The sequence below is a fragment of the Urocitellus parryii genome, chromosome 1, assembly GCF_045843805.1.
Source record: "Urocitellus parryii isolate mUroPar1 chromosome 1, mUroPar1.hap1, whole genome shotgun sequence".
In the NCBI taxonomy this organism is placed as follows: domain Eukaryota; kingdom Metazoa; phylum Chordata; class Mammalia; order Rodentia; family Sciuridae; genus Urocitellus; species Urocitellus parryii.
In genome coordinates, this window is record NC_135531.1 from 208839343 (window position 1) to 208862786 (window position 23444).

A 23444-nucleotide genomic window follows, 5' to 3' on the forward strand; every position below is an offset into this window, starting at 1 on the left:
CAGAGTTATAGAAGGTGAAGAGGTTCAGAATATGCCACCTCTAAATATGCTATTTTGGCATATTGATTATTTTGTGCTGCAGGCACTCAAGAAATAGCACACGCAGGAAGCTCTCTCTGGCCTGCCCTCCCTTTTCTACCTGAAAGAAGGCTATAAAATTTCTCATAAGAAATAAGCCCTCCGTGCTGTACCAGGAGGAGAACATTTTTTCTATCCCAAACTGGGTGTCAATACTGGAATGGATCTGTGTAAAACAAGCTCACTAAAAGAACTCATCTTTCAGTTGATACCCCTATGTGTTTTCTAGTTATTGACCCACAATTTTTTTGACCCTATCCCAAGTCTCTTTGTCTTGTCACCCTCTATTTTTCTTGTATAAAAAGGTTTATAAGCTTTTGGGCCTAACAACTTATTCCAGCCTTCATTTTCCTTCTGAAGACTCCTGTGTACAAGTAACAAGAAATTTGTGTGATATTTCTGTTAAAGTCTGTCCTATCTGTTTAATTTTTAGGTTACTCTCAAAACCTAAGGGGGCAAAAGGAAACCTTTCTCCTTTACAAAGCATCATAAATAATCGTGACTTAGAAACTGCTTTCTTAATTTATAAAAATTGTTAAAATATCCTACATCAAATTCTTTAACAGTTCCTTAGTGTTTCAAAATAAAAGCAAAACTTTTCTATGAGAAAATCATCCTTTTTATGGCTTCAAGGTAATACTCCAAAATATGTAAAAAACATGTAAATTGAATATTTGTAGTCAGTAGGAAGTATCATAGTCTGATTATGTTCTTCTTACAAAATCAGAAGGACTCCTGAGGAATCAACAGACATTTTTTAACACTTTCTGTGGAATCAAAATAATAATAATAATAATAATAATAATATTTTTAAAAATATGAGAAATGGAATATAACTTCATGCAAACATTTTATGATTATGAGGTACCCCTCAAAAGATCATGATTAGATTATGAGATATATAACTTAATCACTGAATTAATCCATTTGTTGGATTAATAATTGAGAAGGACTACTGTACCAGTAATAAATATGGTTGACTGGAGGAAGGGTCACTGGGGCCATGCCTTTTGGGTTTATATTTTGTCCCTGGGTGCCTTGCTTTCTCTTTCATCTTCTAAGATGTCAGGAATTGAGCATCTTTCCTCATCAGGGGCCCAGAACAATGGAGTTGAGTGATCATGGTCTGAACTTCTGAAACTATGAGTTGAAATAAACTTTTCCTCCTCTGAGTTGTTCTTTTCAGGTATTTTATCACAGTGATGAACACCTAATGCAACATCTCACCAAGAGCACAGATTTACTCAAATTCAATTCTAACAACTCCAGCTGATGTTAGGGATGCTGAAATTTACTAATTCCCAAGATAAATTATTACCATTAGAATTTAGTTTCTTAAAATGATCAAAATATGCTGTCTCATAAAATTACAGCCATCATTTCTAATTGTGTTTCTTAAGATGGATGATAAATCTCTGCAAAATTTCTTTACATTATGTTAGTCACCTTTTAGTCACTATGATAAATATCTGAGATAATCCAGTTATATAGGAAAGAGCTTATTTTGGCCTATACTTTTGGAGATTTCAGTCCATGATCAGTTGGTCCCAGTATATTGGGCCTGTGTTAGCAAATCATGGTGGGAATGTGTGTTAGAGCAATACTGCTATGTCATGGCTTGGAAGTGAAAGAAAAATGAAGGGACTGAAGTCTCACAATTACCTAAAGCTCTTTCACTAGGCTCCACCTCTTCAAGTTCCCACCTTCTACCTATAATGCCACATTGAGAAGTATAAACCCTTATCACATAGAACTTTGGGGAAACTCTAGCAAAGTAAAAACGCCAAGTTTACCAAATGGCAATTTTTAAATAATTTGAAGTTGTATATCTATATTTTTCCATTTAAAATCTCCCACTTCTTTTTCTATGTATGAGAGAATTTTAGGCTAATCATCCTCCTGGTACCAATGTCTAATAGTCCTTAGAAGTATTTATTCTCTTTCATTTTGTCTGACTCATGCTAATCCAAAACTGGGATAACTTTTCATAAAGAATAACCATCTGGGTAGTCAATATTGGATTAATACTAGTAATAACATTGTTTTTTTTTATAACTATGAACCTCAAGAGAGTAGAAAGTTTGCTAATGGTGTTCTATCCTAGTTTTTTTACCATATTCTTATATCATTTTAGACTTTATATTTTTATGAAATATTATACTTTATTAAACATTTTCCCATGCATAATATCCCTTACTTATATTTATAGCATTTTGAGGTAAGCTATGTTAAAATATTTGCACATTAATTTATGTACAAATTAAGTTCAGTTAGATTAATGTATGGGAACTATAATATAGGAAAACATTGAAAAAGTCAAGAACAGAATTGTATCCCTTTCACCTTAACCTAACTTAATATTATTATGATTTGTAAGTTAAAAGGTACCTTAGGATCAACTGGAACTTGGCTTATTGTTATATGTTAACATGTATATAGACGTGTGCACGTACATATACACATTTAAACATGCATTTTAGAGCAGTTAAGAACTTTAGTGAAAACTTGGGAGAAATAGCAAGAATGTTAGCCTGAAGATGGAATACTGAGTTCTCCTAATAAGCAGCCAAGTTCAGAAAATTGTTGTGAATTTCAAGTCATGAAGCACCTATCTACCTTGACATTTAAAATTATGTGTTACCACTCTGAAACTTCTTTTTATACATTTCAAAGTGATTTGAGAATAAATCAAATTGCTATGGGAGGAAAAAACTATTAAGCTGATGGCCTTTATGAAGATGTGATGACAGCAGATATGTTCAGATATGAAAGCATTTTATTTGATGTGAAAATAAATTTATCTTGGTGTATTTTCAAAAGTTATCTTTTATTTTGAACAATAAGGTCTCCCTACTGTTCAACTTCATCTCTTTATAATAAGTGTATTAAAAATATGACTAAGAAGTTTTAAGATAAGATGTTTTGTAGTGCTTTACTATTGTCTTAATAATTAATAATTAGTCTAATATGTTTACACTTGAAAGACAACATGCAACATTAAGCTAATGAATTAAAATAGGCTGTTTCTTTTGTGTGGTGTATGGTTTACAAATACGACTGGATGATTACATTATAGAACCAGTTTGTAATTAATACACTTCAGAATTTAATCCAACTCATGAGTTTCTTCATTCCATTCATTATCTTGTGTTTGTATGTATGTTTGTACCTGTGTATGTCTTACAGCTGTTATTTCAAGAAACCAAGAAGGCCCAGGAGAAATGGGAAAGGCTGTTCTGATTCCTAAAGATGACCAGGAGAAAATGAAAGAGCTGTTCAAAATCAATCAGTTTAACCTTATGGCCAGTGATTTGATTGCCCTTAATAGAAGTCTGCCAGATGTAAGATTGGAAGGGTAAGTTTAAATGTGTTACATAGTCTTATGTATTAATAAACCACTCATTTCAGAATCTCAGAACTTTAGCTAACTTAGATTATATTTCTGTAACTAGATGCACTTGACTACTTATATATTACACATCAGGGACATACTGTATATCCATATGCTGAGATTGTTTTCTTCTCTGACAAAACAAAATGTTACTTGCAAAGATACTGCCAAATGTATAGACCTAATAGGTTTCTCTTCATGAGATTTTTGTTGTTGTTGTTGTTGTTGTTGTTGTTGTTTTGTTTTGCTTTGCTTTACTTTGTCAAATACAGAACAAATACTTTCTTTAATAGATTATTTTCTGGCCTGCATAGAATGCACCCTATACTATGTTTTGAAAAAAGTCTGTTTTGCTATGTCAGCATAAATATAGCCAATTGCCTGTATCATTATTGACCCTTTAAAATTATTTATTATAGGTTATAGCAATTTATGCTGCCATTTATAATTGGAATACTCAGTTATTAGCAATGGAGGAAATGTTCACTTGGAAATATTTCTGCATGAAAAAATGATGAAAATTTCAACTTTCATGTGATTAACTATAATCTCTGCTGCACTTAGTAGAATATATTTTAAATTTATTTAATAAAACTGAGAATATTTAATAGTAGCACATTGCCATTATAGTACATACTTCTTATGAAACTCCTGGCAGTCACAGATGATATATCTGGGGATTTTAGAAAATTTCCAAGCTTACAGATGTACTCTAAGACACACTTCCACATAAACAGACATTGTTGTTTTAGACACATTATTTGCTTAATACTAAAATCATAACTGCAAAAAAATTTTTCATCTATAATGGTATGTATTACATTACTATAACATTTATTTAATTCAAATTTTTTTCTTTATGAATTAGTTCACATAAAACCCAATCATTATTAAGATGCTAGTGCTGATTATCAGAAGATTCATTCCTAGCTAAGTGGTACTTTACATCACTGTATGCTTTTAAAATGTCTCTCTCAAGAAAACCACAAATAAGAAAATGTTACAGACATTTTTGGTCCCCAGCAAATGTTTAAACATTGAATACTAAAATTGTTTATTTAAAGTTCTAAATAATTTAGATATAGTTCTATGCATATGTTTGTATGATTTGTGTTTTTGAAGATATACTATAATAAGCATATTCTTCAAAATAATTTTGAGAATTGTAGATGCTATGTTTATTATGTTATAATGTTACATTTGGTACATTGTTTCATATGTCTTGGTATAATGAAATGGATAAATAATATTCTTATATATTCAGGAAAATGTTAAAATGGTTTCAGATTTTTAAAGAATTCTTTCAACTATCATAATATAAATAAATTAAATTTTATGACAGATCTCAACTATAAAGGTAAGAACTGATTGATACAGAACCATTAATTATTATTTTCTTTAAAGCAAAGTCTCTGTTAATCATATATTTAAAATATTTTGGGGTAATGGTATTACTTTAAGAATAACTGAGCAAGCTGAGCAAGGTGGTACATGCCTATAATCCAGTAGTTTAAGAGGTGAATGGTAGGAGGATTGTAAGTTCAGGGGTAGACTCAGTACTTTAGTGAGGCTTTAAGCAACATAGTAAGATCTTTTCTCAAAATAAAAAAATAAAAATAGTTGGGAATGCAGCTCAATAATAAAACTCACCCAGCATCCCCTTTCAATCTCTAGTACCATAAATAATAATTTTTAAAAAAGAATCAGTAATTAAATGTTTGGGTAATTAAGACTCAAGCTATAGAATAGTTCAGCATTTGAAAATGGAGAATTTAAATTTGTTTAGTATAAAAAGTATAACATGCATATCTATCCTGGTTATTATTGCTTGAATTCTGAGATTTTTACCAATATTCTATTAAATAATATTAGTGAAATAGATAATTTTCTATTTTATTTTCTCATTTATTTTTGACATCACAGTGTATGATGGGAGTAAGAACTCACAACTACCATCTAAAATTTTTAGATGAATCATAATATATGAAGTTTCAGAGGACAATTACAAGTTGTTTTGAATGATGCAATTGTACGGTCTGGTACAGTGAATGTTTAAAAAACTTACTATGAATCATATATTCAAACTGTTGTTTAAAACTTGTGGAAATAAAATTTAGCAAGGCCCTAAGCAACTTAGGGATACCCTGTCTCAAAATACAAAATAAAAAAAAGCTGGGGATGTGGCCCGGGGTGGAGGGGGGGGAAGTTGTAGAAATAGTTAATCCTCTTTCAAATGAAAACGTATTTTTTTAAAAAAATTGTATTAGTCACATACAGGTCAAATTTTAGATAGTTATAATTTAAAATGAAGATGTGGAAATGGAATGTGTCTCGGTGGCATTTTGCTTGCCTGACATGTATGAGACCTTGGGTTCAAGCCCCAGGACTGCAGGAAAAAACAACAAAAAAAGATATGGATACTTTAATTTACCCAAACTGATGAATGATTTTACTGCACTGTACCCTTAAACTGTTTTAACTAAATTCAGAAAGTTTTTCTAACCATTTAATGCTGTTTGGTCTTAATGTCAATATAAAAAGTGTTCATACTCCTTTCAGAGGAATAAACCTAAGAAATATTACATGTTTTCACAGTATACAGATATGGTAAAAAAAAATTGATTTTGAAGGCAATTGCAATCAAATAACAAGACAAATTGAAGTTAAGTTCTGGAATGGTGATCCCTAACATTTAAATCTCTATGCTAATTTACTCAATATATTTGATTTATTTTTATATGTAATACATGTATATTCCTGAATTGTTTTTGAGATATAAAATGATAATTATCAGAAAAATTGTTACTTTTATATTTTCAGTAAAATAATGGCTGGAGGCCTTTAGTAACTTACTTTCTTGAGGGTCTTCTTGGGATTCTTATTGTATTCTGTATATACATGTAAGTAAAATTCTAAACAACTGTAACCAATCTTCTTTCTGTTATGATCATTCTCCACAAATTATGGAATGTCATAAATTCTGTCTGATTCAGAAAGTTGAAAAATGCATATTAATTTGACTTTATACTGGGCTTTAGTGATAGTTTACCATGTTTCTCATCAATTATGTGTGTATGGCTTTGTAAGTTTATGTAGTTGGAATTTTGAAACAAATGGATTTAAATACTTGTGCATAAGAAAGTAAATACATACATGCCATTTTGTTCGTTTTTTAACCTAAGACATTTTCTATTTAATATTCATATAGAGTGAGAATGAATCATTAAGCAATGGAAAGCTGTTAAGAGATATTAAAGACATAATTTTGAGGAAGTGCAGAGAACAAAGTAGGGAGGGATTGTCTCTAAGAAACTTAAAATGAGAAAATTAAATGTACCTTAAGCACTACAATGTTATAATTTTACTAATACAGAGTTGTTAAATGCTAATTTCCTGGAATAGTTAATACTAGAAATATGACAGCTTAGAATATATGAAATTTCATGAAAATACAAAAGAAGCTGTGCAAACATTAAATAAATGAATAATTATATATATGCATATATAAATAATTGTATTATGTTTTGAAACCATTATTTGAATTGTATTTACATGAGAGCCAGTAGAAACCATGCTTTTGTTTGGTAAAGCATCTGGGCATCTAGGGTTAGCCTATGCCACTAGTTTTTCCTGGAAGTAGAGAAAGCAATCTGATTATCATAAGTCTAGGTTTCAGACCAGACTCTGTTCCATCATATGCAAAGGTTATAGAGGAAACAAAAAGCTAAATGTGAAGAGACTTTTTGGAGATAGTGCACAAATGTTTAAGACCTGATTTTATGGCTTAATGTTGCATGTTGGTCAAGTTATTAATATTTTAATCCCCAGTTCCCTTTCACTGATTACACAAACCAATTACTCACTCAACCAACCAGCAAATCCCTAATGTTTATCTTACACAGGCTTAGTCTTAAGAACAAAAATATTGTTCAAGAGGCTATGACTATTAGAAAGCAGAAAGAAATTATTCACTCTAAAAACTAATTATAATATTGTGTGAACACATCTATAATTGCAAAAAATTATGAATAGGGCAGCTTGGAATTCTTAGTGAAATATAAGTGTAAAATATTTTAGACACTCCATAAATATGATATTATTATTCTATGGAATTTTCTTAGGCTCTCTATCTCCTTTTCCTGGATGAAGGAGAACTTTTTGAGCAATCAGCTTCATCCTCTACTTTTTATAATTTTTTTTAGAATGAGAAGTTAATTGTTAAATGATTATTTATTTAAAAAAGTTGGGGTTGTAGCTCAGCTCAGTAAAGTACTTGCCTCCCAAGCATGAGGCCCTGGGTTCAATCCTCAGCGCCACATAAAAAAATAATAAATAAATATATAATAGAGATGTCGTGTTCATCTACAACTAAAAAAAAAAAAAAAAAGCTAAAGGCAATTAGAACAAAATTTTAAGTTCTTCATATTTACTTGTATTCATACATTTAATGGCATCTCAAGAACTGGTATTGAGTTGTTTGAAGGTTATAATGCAGCTGGCATTTAAATATATTTTGTCAGGAAAAAAAAGAGGAAATAGAAAATTCATTTCAGCTATTTATATCCCAGACCAAATAACTGCTTCTTGCATATGCACACTTGCAAGGTGATAAAGCGGAAATGACTCTAGCAGTCTCCCATTATTAGTGGAAGAAGAGCTGTAGCATACAGATTTTACATAAGTTATTCTCAAAGGACAAGGAGTTTATTTATACATAAAATAGAAATAAACCAGTATACATTTTCTGTGCTCATTTTCATAAGTGAGACTGTCCATTTATAGAGTTGCCTTTCGCATAAATTAAAATATGATAAAGGTAGCATTGATTGCACAAAGGAGACATAGGAAATGAGAATATTAATTGGATTTCTGATCTCTGTTCCACATCTTTTCTTTTTAATTTGAGAATTAGTATAACTTTCATATGCTAGCAAAAATTTTTTCTGTGAAGATAATAATGACTTCTGTGATACTGTGATTTATGTACTCATGTGTCAAATTAATTTCACTACCTAAATTATAAGTGGTATGTAAGAGTTTATGTGTATTTTAATGTGTCTCTGTGTGTAAATATATGAGAAACATGGAGATTTTAGGTATTGCTATGATCTTTGTGGTAATAATACTACTATACTATAACTTCTTTAAAATAATAGAATAAATCATGCCTAGGCATGTTTTTGGGAAACATTTAAGTACTCTGATAGGCAGAAAACATGCTGCATCTGTCCATTTATACTTTAAATACCTTGTCACAGTCTCCTTAAATATATTAATTATCTGACACTATTGCTTTGAACTCTTTTAAAATTGTATGTAACATTAAACTTACTATCTCACCTAATTTTAAGTGCACAGTTAAGAATTGTTAAGTGGAAAGGAAATCAGAATATACTATCCTTGAATATGCAACTTTAGTATAAAGATCATTTTGAACTGAAGGCAATAGAGAAAAACCAAGCACAAGAAAAGCACTCTGTCCTCACATGTCTGCTTAAAGGAAGGCATACCTTTCTGTTATGAAGGTGTCCTGCTCTCTCATACCAGTGAGACAGGCAGTCTAACAATAGTGATATGGGGTTAACCCACATAACAGAAATTTAGAAATTGAAATGGTGACCAGTCTTCAAGCTATGGAATTAAGGTAACACAACAGGAGGTGGGAGGTTGAGAAGTGAGCTCAGCCTTCTGAGATAATGCTATCAGCAAAGTACCCACAAGCCACAGCCAAACATCAGTCTCTTAAACTCAAACCCACTGACACAGGAAAATCGTTTGCCCTGTTCTGAAAGTAATAATAGGGACTCTCCCAGATGAGAAAGTAGGACCTCAAGTAGTGAAGGGAAAACATGCACAGAATAGTCACTATAGTAAGCTGTAGTTTACCTTTACTTTATCAGCATAGTAAAACAAAAACCCTGAGGTAGAGACAAGATTTTAATGAGAATGTGCATGACATGAAGAGCCATGTTGAAGAAGAGTGGAGTCACAATTAAACCCCACCTCTGCATGTGTATTCATATTCTCCCTTACTTGTTTCTACTGTCACTATGTCAGAAATTCCTCTCTCTCTTATCACTATGGTCATGGGGCAGATGAAATGTTACTTTAAATCAAGATGGCCATAAACATTTCATGCCAGATCCCTGAAAACGTAGATAAGGCCACTGCATTTAGCTATTTCCTTGAGTCTTCACTTCTTTGCTGTGAAGGCCTTTTTAGAAGGCCATGCATTTAGAAACTAATTTCTTAACATCAACTAAAAATTGTATGCTTTTCCTCCTCTTAATCAGTCATAGGTGCCAGTACAGAGCCACTCTTAAGAGAATAAAGGAGATTTTTTTCCTTCCAGCAAGTTCATTGTCCACATTATTGTAGAGCCTAACTTCAGAATTCCTTTCATCTTGCAAAACAAAAACTTTATACTCATGAAACAACTCCATGCTTCCCTGACTTGTGATCACCACCATTCTAATTCCTGTCTCTGAATATTTTCCTGTGCAGGTATACATATAACTTACTCAAATTCCATTTGTCTTTTTGTGACTGATTTATTTTACTCAATCATGATGTCCTCATGTTTCATCAATACTGTACAGATGTAAGAATTTCTTAAATTTTTAAGTCTGAATTATATTTAATTTTAGGTATAAGCACATTTTATTTATTCCTACATCGATAGATGGATACTTGTCTTACTTTCATCTTTGGTTTTTGTGAATACTATTACTATTACTATGGATGTACTTATGTCTCTTTCATATTCTGTTTTCAGTTCTTTTAGTTGTATGCCAAGAAGTGGAACTGCTTCATTACATAATAATTCTATTTTTAATTTTTTGAAGAACCACTGTGCTTTTTTAATAATACATAGTATAGTAGTGTAAAGTACACTACTTTACATTCCATTATACAAGGGTTCTACCAACATGGTTTATTTGATTTAATTTGTATTGTAGCAGATGTGAGATCGAAACTTTTTATGATTTTGATTTTTTTTTTGTTTTCATTTTCCTGATTAGTTATATTAAATATTTTTTCACAGTTTTGCTCATTTGTATATTTTCTTTGGAGAAATGCCTATGTAAGTCATTTCCCCATTTTTAAACATTTTGTTTGTTTGTTTGTCACAGAGTTGTAGATGATCTTTATACATTCTGGATATTAACCCCTACTGAATTTACATTTGCAAACACATGCCCCATTCTGTAGGTTGCCTTTTCAGTCTCCCATGGCTTTTTTTTTTTTTTGTGTGTGTGTGTGTTTATTCACTCTCTTCTCTTTTCTATTTATAAATATTTTATAATTTTATATTTTCACCATTTATAAAAATCTAATTTAATGCACATGAAAACCAAGAGATACAGCTCTCCACTACCAAATGGACTATGTAAAATCTAATACTTGGCATTATGAATTTAGACGTGGGTAGCTTTATGTGACTTACTTGAAACCAGACTTATAAGATGGCTGTTTTATGGAATCAGTCAAAGATAAAAGGGAGATCACTCTCTGGGCTGTAAGAAAAGAAAAGAACAGTAAACCATGTCCACCTCAAACAGGGACAATGAAACTTTTGTTAATATGCATGATAGGTAAACATAGGCAAATATTCTGGTCATTATTTCATTTATATTCTTAAGAATGCATTATACAGGTTTATAAAATAACTTTGTTATTTATTTTATAAATTCTGAGAAAGCAGATATTTTAATGTTCATTCTCAATCTACCATGGAAATCATATTTTATTAATATTTTTTGATTTAAGACTAAAGTAACTTTTGTATTTACCCATAATTACAGATGTTAAGTTTGTTTATATGTCTATTAGTTTTGATTTTGTTTGTTTGTTTGTTTGGGGGTGCCAGGAGCTGAACTCAAGGACACTCAACCACTTGAGCCATATCTGTAGCCCTATTTTGTACTTTATTTAGAGACAGGGTCTCACTGAGTTGCTTAGCACCACATTTTTGCTGAGGCTGGCTTTGAACTCACGATCCTCCTGTCTCAGGCTCCTAAGCCACTGGTATTGTATATGTACACTTCTGGGCCTGGCTAATAGTTTGTTTTGATTCCTATATTTTTATTCTATATTGTTTGTGGCAGACATATGCATCTATCTAATCCTCATTAAAAATTAGAGCTCATATCATTTAAGTGTTTTTTTAAAAGGAATTTTTAAATGAGAAAAAGGGAAAGAAAAGTTTTAAGATGTACAAAGTTTAGATAATTGATGAGTAGAGATAGGTGCTGCAGTTTAGATAGGAAGCATTTGAGAACTTGGGAGGAAACAATAGTTTAGAGGGTTGTAATTAGCCATTCCACTTGCAGAAGGATGATGAGTATTATCAACTATGCCTGTTTACACAGGTCATGGTAGGTAACCAGGAGGTTTTAGAACAGGAATGTGGCATGATGGAAATGGTATTTAGCAAGAAATAATCCTGCAGTATTATATACAAGATATTATAGATAGAAGAAGCCTAAATGCAATAAGATACTCTATTGGTATTGTATTCACATAGAAGGGATTAGGTGAGGAATCTGTCAAGACTTAGAAACAGAGCAAATGTTAAAATGGAGAAAAAGGATGAACACCAAATTCAAGATGGTTTTAAAAGGATTGGCATGTGACTAAATTTTTAATGCTTATTTTTATGTGTGTTTTATACCTGAAAGAGGTAGGGAAATGGGAAGGAAAATGTTTTAGTCAACTTATTTATTGCTCTGACCAAAAAACCAGACAGATAAAGAAAAAACTTTATTTTGGTGCTCAGTTTTAGATGTTTCAGTCCATAGATGACCAACTCTGTTGTTCTGGGCTGGAGGTGCTCATGAGCACCTATCTGCTCATGGTAGAAACATGTGGCAAAGGAAAGAAGCTCAGGATTTGGAACCAGGAAGCAGAGAGAGCAACCACTCCCCTCACCATGGACACAATATATACCTAAAGGCATTCCCCTAATGACCCTAGCTACACCCTAGCTGCCTACAGTTATCACCCAATTAGTTCCTATCAGTGGGTTAATGCACTGATTAACTTAAACCTCTCATAACCCAATCATTTCACCACTAAACTTTCTTGCATTGTTTTACACATGAGATTTTCAGGGACACTCTATCTAATATCTAAACCATAACAAGAACTATAAGTGATGATGGTTCTAAGTATATTTTAAAATCATATTCCAGAATTAGTGACCATTTGGATACAAAGGTAAACAGGAGTAAAAACATGACTTCAATGTTCAAAATTGAATGACTAGATTTGTGGTAATATGTGTATGTATGTTTGTGTATGTGTATGAAACAATCATACATACACCTACAGGCACACATTAATACCACTTAAATATGGGTAGTGGATTTCATTTCACATACGAATACTTAAGATATATAAAACATTATAGAAAGTATTATTATCTTTATAGGCCAACTTTTTCTCAGCATATGAAAAGTTACAGTGATTCAACAATTAAAAAGTAAACAGATCAAAAGATTCAATGAATATTATGATTTTCTATTTTCTCTTTATGAATTCAGTGGTACTGCATAGAGTAACATAGTTCTGCAAAGCATAAGTTTAAACAATTTTAAGATTCTAATATTTATAAGATTGATCTTTTGAAAATTAGTCTTTGTGGTAAAACATGGACTTTTTTTATTCACCACATGAACAACATGTAATCTACAAACAAAAGATTGACTCTTAACAGACATTTGCAGATTGACTCAATTTAAAAAAGCAGATAGTTCTATTATTAGAAAAACCCTATGTGCAAGGGATATTTGTTCTGTATTAAATTCTTCCTCATTTTTTATTGCCACGGACAGATGTTTTCTATGCACATGTCAGTGTCTTAAGGGAAGACTAAATTTTTCTAATGCCAACTTACAATGTTATTTTACTCAGGAAGAATTTATTTCATGCTTAAATACTTTAACCCATGGTAGTAAACCACAGTTTTATTGACTTGGGAGATGTTGGCATATGTCAAGAAATTCTCATTGTATATCATAATTAATATTCTCATAAGATTGCAATATCTCCCTGTAGAAGCTAGTATACTTTCTGAATGGTAATTACTGTGTAAATGAGAAAATTTGTATTTAGTATTTGAATTTTAAAATTTGTTATTTTAATATTACTATGCAATTTTGTTGCATTAAAACGTATAGAAAACAATGCCAAAGAAGAAATGAATTTCATTTTGCACATTCTAAGTTGAAAGAAATGGAATATAGGTAATGGTCATAATTTTAGAATAAAAATGTATGTGTACAAATATATATTCTACTATATATTGCATTTATGGAATCTTGATTTATTTTTCCTCTAAGGAAAGGCATTCATTTTATTCCTTTTATACTTTCTTTCTTTGTGAATGCTTTCAAATATAGCTATAGATGGAGACATTTTCAATCAAATGTCAAAGGAAGCTGCCTGAGGTAGTTAATTTTCTAAGATGGTGTTTTGTCTTCAGATCCAATATAACATAATTTTTCATTGCATACTATGTAAGATGATTTTAAATTTTATAATATAAATTAAGTAGTATTAAATTTTATAGTCAAACAGTGACTTTTTTCTGACCAACATATTGTGAGAAATTTAAAAACAAGAGTAGTAAATAGTTCCTATCCTTAGTGAGCTCACAGAGCATAGAGATTACAGAGAGATTATATACCATATTAAATTAAAAATATGAGTTAATAAGTTATATGATAATATTGATATAGGTAGAAGTCAATATTTAACTCATATTTACTATGTATTGAACATGTATTGAGTGGGTTAATTACATTTACTCATTTAATTTCCAATTTAAAAAGTCCATGATGTGTATCTTATGTTTTGTTCAATTTGTTTTATTGATTAGGAAACATACTCAGAGAGTTTAAGAGACTTCTCTAAGATTATGACTCTGACATTTGAATCCAGGCAGTATAATTCAAACTATGAGTTTCAACCACTACAGAAGATTCTTGAATATAAAAGAGTAAAACTCAACATAGAGATTTACATTAGTATGGGCTTCATAGGAAAGATGAATCATGGGTTAGCTCTTGAATAATGAGTGGGACATATATAGATACAAGGAATAACATAGAGACTCCAAGTGGGAAGAAGAACATGAAAAGATTCACAAAATAGAATGACTCTGTACTGTGTTGAAAAGACTGTACTAACATAATTGTGAGCTCATTTGGGGATTATTCATGGCATTATGGTGACTTCTCTTATCTTAAATTTTTAATGACTACACTTAAGCAGGCTTTAACACTGTCCATCAGTCAGATATTTTCCTTATCCATTCTCTTTTCCACTTTGCAAATTATCATTTCATAATTTCAGCATTTTCCTCCTGTTACCCTTTTTCCAATCCTCATTCTCATTCATTGAGAAAAACAAACGGAAATAAATAGAAGAAAACTCCCACTTCTCTTACCATCACATGGATTTCCCTCACTGAAATTTGTAACTTTATTTTATGTTTTTTTGAATGACTTCATTTTTATGAATGACTTGCCCATGCTTTTAATTATACCTAGCCCACCCTCTAGGTGCCATCCTCTCTTAACTCCTCGAGTGTGTTGTGTCAAAAATGCTGCCCACCTACACGGGATGTTTATTCTGCTTTTTTTAAAAAAAAATAACATATAAAACATTTTTAGACACATCTCACAGATATTACCATTTTTTTCTTTTTTTGTTCAAAAATTCTTGAAAGAATTGGCTCTGCTCAGTGTCTTGATCCTTTTCTTCCCATCATTTTGTTTTAACACCAATGCAATTGACTTTTATACCCATAATATCAGCAAAGTTACTCTTATCAAGGTCGCTAATGGTTTCTGTGTTATTGTGTTCCATGATTGGTTCTCAGTCCTCGTATTTCTTATCAACATAATTTGACACAGTCGTTTACTACCTCAATTTTTTTCTTATTAAGTTTGTTTTTAGTTTTTGATGAACCTTTATTTAAATTTACTTATTTATATGCAGTACTGAGAATAAAACCTGTGCCTCACACATGCTAGGCAAACACTCAACCACTGAGCTGCAACCCCAGCCCTATTACCTCCCTTTTGAAACAAACTTTTTCCCTTGGTTTCAAGTAACTTCAGTGTTCTGATTTTCCTTTACCTCCCTTCTCACTATTTCTCTTTATTATTTGCCAGTGCTTTTCTTCACATTAATCCCTACATGTAGGTATGGCCCAAGAGGAAGGCTTACACTGGCCTACAGTTTGTTGGTACTCAACTCTTTTGGTAGTTTCATATAGTTCCTCTTTGCAGTATCATCTTAGTATTCAATGCAGTCCTCTCTGCTGACCTCCAGAATTGTATTACCAAGAACATTCTTCATATTTTCACTTGAACATCTTATACTTGTCTGTCATGTATCATGTTTGAAACACTGCAACAGATGGTCCCTAAATAACCTCCTTTTTTCTTCAAGTTCATCATATTAGGAAATTGCATCTCCTTTCTTCCAGTTACTCAGGTAAAACCTTGGGTTCTAATTTGATCACTCTCTTTCTCTTAAACCCATATGTGACTCATCAAATAATTCAAAATATCAGCTCATCTCCTCTGCTACCATTTTAGACCAAGCTACCAATATTTTTCACCTGAATGTGCATTTTTGTTTGTTTGTTTTGTTTTATCTGTTTTTTTTTTCCTTTATCCTTGGCACCATTCATCTCCAATCAGCCCAACAATCAGAGTTATCCTGTTAATATAAACTCTCTTATCTCTGAGTCTGTCTGTGCTTATTTCCATGATCCAGGCACAGATACACACTGGAACATACCCAGAGCCTTTCAATTTCAGGAGTTTTGTACTTTCCTTTTCCCTCTGCTTTGATTATTTGTTTCTTAAATATTCACATGGTTCCCTTATCTTCAAGCTTTTTACTGAATGTCATCTTCTCTCTGAAGTATTTCCTGGCCACATTATATAAAATTATACCATCCCCATGATATCTTACTCTCTGCTAAATTTTTCTTCTTTATTCCATTGACTACCTACTTTAGTGCATATTTTAATTAGTTGTCTTCTTCATTATCTGTTTCCCCCTAGGACACAAGCTCATTGAATAGATGTCCTCCTATTCTTTATTCACTGCTGTGTCCCCAGTTCTTAGAAGAGTTGCTGCTGAGTGATGGGAACTGAATAAATATTTGTTGAATGAATTTTTAAATTAATGAATGATGATATGTATTTTGATATAGAGGATGTGACAGGCAGAAAGCTTGACTTTGAATTTTTGCAATTAAAAGGGAGATTTTTATAGGTTTGCAGAGGGATACTGACTAGTTGAAAGAAGTGTAGGTTTGTATTAGGATAAGTTGGCATTTTTATCATCTTGTTTTTTAAATAAGACAGCTTAGCCTTGAGCAGAATAATAATTTAAATAAACAGAAATTTCAAACAGTGTAATGTTAGGAATTACACAAATGCACTTTATATAAGATAGGAGAAAAATTTAAGTAGTTGAAATTTAGTGACGAGGGGACTAACAGTTTTTTAAAATTAAAGTTTGAGTACTTTCCTTTGTACCTTACATTTATTGATCAACTACTAAGTGTCAGTCACTATGTGAAGTGTTTATAAATCCTCTACCCTTAGTTCTCCTGGTCACTTCTCAAATTCAACTTAAAAAGTAAATGATACTATTCACCCTTTGCAACCAAAGAACTTGAGGAGAGACAAGATGTTTTCCTTTAAGCTGAACTATTGGAAATGGGGTCTTCCACAATTTCTTCTAAATTTGCTGCCAGAATTTTTACCAGTTTTCTGGAAATTTTTAGCAATTAGAAAAGTCTCATTTTCAGAGAATAAATGGTCAGCCTAGTTTTTGGCTAATATTATTCAACCATAATATTCCCCAGTGTAGCATGCCTCCACATTTTCATTTTTTAGTGAGGAACATTTGTGTGACTTCTTCACTGTATAATTTCTAACCTAAACCAATGACTCCCAGCTGACTTTGTTCAATGTCCTTCCCAAGTTTGTGCCTCTGGAAACATAGCACAGAAGGACTTGCTACTGGGCTGTCTTGCTCACGAGACAGCCTTATTACATATGCCCCACTGAAAGACCTTAACTCCAGCTACCTCATACCATGTCTACTTGCACTTAGGAACTCATGCCTCCCTGTGCCACAAAAATTTGGAAATGTACTTCTACCATCACTAAAGTAGGTGGGTTTCCCCACCCAGTACTTAAACAGTTTCTTCTAGTATGCTTCATGCCTTACATATCTCCAAACACAAACTTAGGCCTGACATTGAGATCTATCTGTGGCTTTCTCACATACACAATACACACACACACACACACACACACACGCACACGCACACGCACACACACACCAAAAAGTTGTGGTATTTTCCTATTGTAGTCTGTTATATCCCAATATTTCTCTGCATAATTTCAGGTTTTAATTACACAGCCTCTAAATATCTATTGAAAAGTAAGATTTTAATCACTTAAAAGCTACTACAACCATTGAGCAAAGATCTTTTGGGATCCCTATCACTTGGATGGAAGGGCAAGAAGCACCTTCCTTCCTTGTCTCAGAAGTATGGCATGCTGCCACACGCCCAATGTATTTGAATCCCCTAACTATGTTGAACTCTTCTTCACATTTGAATCTCCCCATAGAGGCTGCAGGTGGGTAATAGAGATTCATAGTTAAATATCAATCTAGCTGTCTTTTCAGCAGTTTTATTTTAGAACTTGGGTGACTTACTGTCAGCTAACCTCAGTTTTTAGACTTTCTAAATATGCAAGAAATGTATTTCTCTTATCACATTATATTATCCACATTTATTTGTTATCATATAGTCTAAAAGTCATAAAGCAGGATTTGAATCAACCTCTTTGACTCCAAAATTATATTCTTTCTGAATCCCTTACTTGAGTTTTCTTGAGAGGGTCCCTTACACTGAAGTAGTATGAAATAAGGAGGAAATGGTGAGAACAATGAGATTATAAAGGACAAGCATCAATATTGGTGAAATGCTCCAGTGTACTTGGGTTAATGCAAGTTTTGCCAAGGTCTGATGTATACGTATTGCATTTTTAATGATCATTCAAGAAGAATGCGTATTTCTGCATTTAAGGGATCTGAAAGTACATGCAGATCTCAGATTATCAAAGTAGACTCTAAAATAATAACGTAAATGAATGTAAGTTCCACATTGATATCGCTTTAGTGAGTCCAGAATTGATAAGCAATGTGGTGGTTGTGAGGACAAGAGACAACAACCGGAATAATCAAGTGAGCAGCTTAGACAGATGGTATAGACCTCAAGCAAAGAAATCCAAAGGGTGGTGGATAAATATTGAGAGTTGCATAGGTGATTAAGGAAAATTGGCCATTCTCACCCTATGATTCAGAGACTACTGGAGGAGGCCAGACCTTTAAACATTTATTACCTTTGTTAATAAAAATGATACAACAAGTAATATCCAAAAAAACATGTATTCACTATATTTTTATAAACTCTTATTATAACTAAGAGAAACAGGTTGAAGAAAAGATAAGGGCTGAATAACATAACAGACTCCAGTGTATTTTTTCTTTTGAAAAACTGTGTGCTGGTTTTCCATTGTGACATAAATGCTCTTTGTCAGAAACACATAACAATAACAAAACTATGGAATGAGAAAAATTGTCATGAAGCTGGAATTTAATAATAGATTGTTATTCGTACATGAACTACCAATGTGTGTTTGTGAAGGAATGTCTATTTAACTGTTAAATTTTTATGTCACATACAATTCTAAAACAATGCAATAACTTTTAAAAAGACATTCAGTGCTGTTCATACACAGTTTTCGTCATCTGAGTGCCAATTCAGCTGCAAATGATTTTAACAGAAGTAAATTGCTTCAAGTGTGTGCTTAACAGACTAGGTCACAAAACTGCAGCCTACCAAACAGGAGGATGAAATTCATGTGGTCTGCATGCTCATGTTTCTGTATAGATTGAGCATGGTAGAAGCAGTGTGAGAGAACTTGCTTATTTCCTCTTCATTTTCAATGATATAAGGAGGACGGGGAAGTGAGAGATAGGGATTGTCTAATAAAAATATATATATTTATAAAACCATAAATACTTTTAAATTAAAGAAAACATTGTTAAATGAAGTATCACAACGTATCCATTCCTGCTGTGCTTAAAAATGACAACAATATCAGTTTCTTTAAGATCATTTTTCTTTTTTACATTAATGAACTGATAACAATCTGAGTGTTGGTTTGGTGCCACCTTTATATATATATGACCTTATGCTATTTATACTGTGTTTATAGTCATCTATATATGATTGCTATATTTATTTATTATTAATTTGGGGGTTTCCTATATATTATTTATACTGGTCCCAAACTTGTGAGCTGAAGTGATCCCCGCACCTACAGGCCTATGCCACCATTCACTGCTCATTGTGACTGTCATTTAACTTATGTTTGCCACTCAAGTATTTTGTTATGTTCAGTGCTCACAATATCGTATGAATTAGTAAATTGTCACTTACAGATGAGGTAACAGAGGGACTATCATAATTGGCTAAGTTTTTCAAACTCATTTATGAAAAAGAACAGAATCCCGCCTGAACCCACAACCTCTGAATGATACCAGTTCCATGAATCAATTCACTGTCCTTCTCCACTTGATGCCAAGGCTATGTGACATTTAGTTATTGGGATACACAGTGGCTGGGTGGCTATGTGTTCCTTTATGTTTCTTAACTTAATCAGAATTGTACCTTCATAGTAACAACCCAGAGGGATCATAGGAAAAGGGACAGTGGACACAGAGGCCTAAACTTAAGAAAAAAAATACTAATTAGACTCTGATAGAAATGGTGGAAGTTAAATAGGGGTACATTGAAATACCTGTTTTAAATTTTTGTTGATTTTTTTAAATGACATTGGATAAAAATGAAGAATAACATTTTAATTTTTTTTCTCTTTTGTCATAGGCTTACTAGGTTCACATCATTGGTATTCTTTGCATTGTTTTACTTAGAAAATACAAGTATTGACCTTGATAGCATCCAACATTTTTTCTAGCTCTGTTTCCTTCTTGAAATGAAGAATTTCAAAAGTTGTAAACTATGCCTTATGAAGATCACTGCACCTGCCATTTAATACAAGGCATTTATACTATTACTGAATCCCAGAATCTAGAATTCCCATAAAGCCTTCTCATAGGCATTAATGCAGGCATTGCTTAGAATTCTTCTAATACTTCAACATCTAGTGCAAAATTAACATTTAGAAATAATAATGGGAAAAAAAGAAAAAAAATCCAGAAATTTGTATTAGTTTTAATCTGGTAATAGAAGTAACTTACCATAAAAATGACCCAATAGATGTTCTTTGGTTCATTAATGAAGTATAACTGAAATGTACATAGATCATATCAGAATCCATATCTGTGTTTATAGTAATTGTATTTGGGAGTGAGAGTAATTGCTTGAATGTTTAAAATGTTGGTATTACTTCAAAAACTAGAAATTTATTTAACAAAAGGTAATAGAAACACCTACCATGCAAGGCTAGATATGACAGACCCATTAAAATGCATACAAGAGCCTCAAATTAGTATTCAGTAAAGCAACACATACAGGGTTTGAGATTCAGGAGAAGAAACTCAATTGACTGAACAAAAACCATTCATGTTTGTTAAAAGGTTAGTTCAATTTATCTGCACAAATGGTTCATATAATTTTAATATTGAAGAGTTATTTATAATACACATAAGAAAGCACCTGATACTTTGGCCTTAAAACTAGTAATTTAAATTTAGAATTTGTATATAGACTGCATATTTGAATTTTAACACACACACACAGAGGAAGTATATCGAAAATTAGAATTCAGACAATCAAAAGTTTAAAAAAATCAACCATTATTTATTAAAAATGAAAAAGGCTTTGTGTTCAGTTTATAATAAATCTTTATCTTAAAGAGGAAAGAGGCTCTAGCTGATTTCTTCCACTGTTGTAATTCCAGTGTCTAGCAATGTATCTGATAAATAGTTCATACTCAGTAGTTGTATCTTAAATAAATTAGTACATTGTTTGAAACAGTGAATTATATATTAAAATCCCACTGCAAGTAAAAATACTGCAATTTTCTCAGAGTGTTGCAAATGAGGATTTGAAGGAGAAAGCACAGGAACATGTTATACTGCTACTTTTTAAAAAATCAACAATAGAGTGAAAGAAAACTCAATACAAATATTACTTGCTTATATAGCAAGAGAAAATGATCTAGCAGGAGTCAATTAGAAGTGTGATGTTTTTGTTTAGATTTTTGCTTCCTTCTCTTTCTGCCAAAACAAAGAATATCAACAATTTTCAAAGAATCTTCCTGTTCGTATTTCTTTGAGAAAGTTATTTTCATTTTTTTATTTCTTTTTTTCCTCTCACACATTAGATAATTATCACAATTTTCTGAGACTCCTAATTAACTAGGACTTATGTAGCTCTTTCCACTTACAGCTTGATCTTTATCATCAAAATACAAATACAATCAGCTTTAGAAAGGATGAACCATTGATTGAGGTGTTCAGTCATTGTAAGATGCAGTTGAATCTTCATTAACATTTTGTGACTTCTGTTAGGGTTTTGATTTTTCAGTTTTCATGTATATTGAGAATAGTTGGAATGTGACTTACCTGGACAAGAAGGAACATAGGGTTCTGATTTTGTATATTGAGAGAATTTAAAGGGCACTTTGTTAGATTAGAGGAGAATCAAAGAGAAAGGTTACCAAAAGGCATTGACTTTAGTCATTGGCTGGATAAAGTGAAATCAAACCTGTATCAGGGCTCCAAGCTGAGAAGAAAATTACACAGAGTGAAAGGCTATTAGTAGAACTCCCTAGAAAGGATATCACTGGGTCAAACTCCACAGGTGGCAGAAGCTTTTCCGTTGATTGTGATCTCAAGAGTATTAGGCAAGGTACTTTTTGCCAGGGATCTTTGGGCACAAAGAAGTTATTATTTAAGGCTCTTTGTGTGAAGTTTGGATGTCATGACCTAGGTCTGGTACAACAGTCAATTTCTTTAAAGTCTCACAAGTCTAAACAAAATGACTTTCTATTTGTTCCGAATGACTGGTCTAAAGGATCTCAACTCATTCACTAAATAAATATTGTTAGGGCCTACCAGGTTCTAGGAACTGTGCCAGAGCCTGTGATTGCAAACACGAGTAAGACATATTCCCTGCCACTGTGAAATTTACATTCTAGTTGAGGAAAAATTGAAAGGCATACAAGGAATATCGTAAGTAGTAGAATACCTAGTGTGATCGATCAATGTGTTTCTCCAATATGCACAGATAGCACTTTAAAAAACTCTAAACTTCTAAGTTTGACAGAGGATTCTTGGACTAATTGAGCTTTTCGTGATTAAGCAACTGTCAGAAATTAACTTAAATCTCAGAAAGTTAAAAAATAAAATAAAAACCAGCCTCTTCCTCTGAGTGAACTTTTGGGACTGATCATAACAGCAATAGCAAAGGCTTTTCCTTTACCCTATCCCTTCACATTTCATTGTCATTCTCTTTCTGAACACTTCTGCTCAAAGCTAATAAGTGATCCAGAGCACAGTCAGAATCTACACAGTATGAGGAAGGCATTCATAGGTGACAAAAATCTATCAGCGTCCTTAAAGGATCAGAAGCAAAACTAGGTGGGCTCTGGACCCTAAGTAAGGTAAGGAAAGAGTCCTGGTGGAGAAGCAGCCTCTGCTGGAGTGAGTGAACCATCAAGGACATCGACCCCCTTGGAAGTGGCCTGGTATCACATGCCAGTCCCTGAACAGGGCAAGGAAGCCATCTTTAGAGTAGTATTTCCCAGAGAGGCATTTTAGACTCTAGTTTGGTAAAGAGTAATTTCACATGCAAAACAGCCATATCAGGGGGCAAGGGCATGAATGCATGGAAGGT

At 32.4% G+C, this 23444-nt stretch overlaps 1 protein-coding gene across 2 annotated transcripts in view; it reads left to right on the forward strand.

Moving 5' to 3' along the window:
• Galnt13 (polypeptide N-acetylgalactosaminyltransferase 13) overlaps positions 1-23444 on the forward strand; it is a 459189-nt gene that overhangs the window by 152271 nt on the left and 283474 nt on the right. For both annotated transcript variants that reach the window (XM_077798446.1, XM_026403123.2), the window contains exon 2: positions 3265-3433. In XM_077798446.1, the coding sequence (XP_077654572.1) occupies positions 3265-3433 (169 nt within the window). The remainder of the gene's footprint in view (positions 1-3264; positions 3434-23444) is intronic.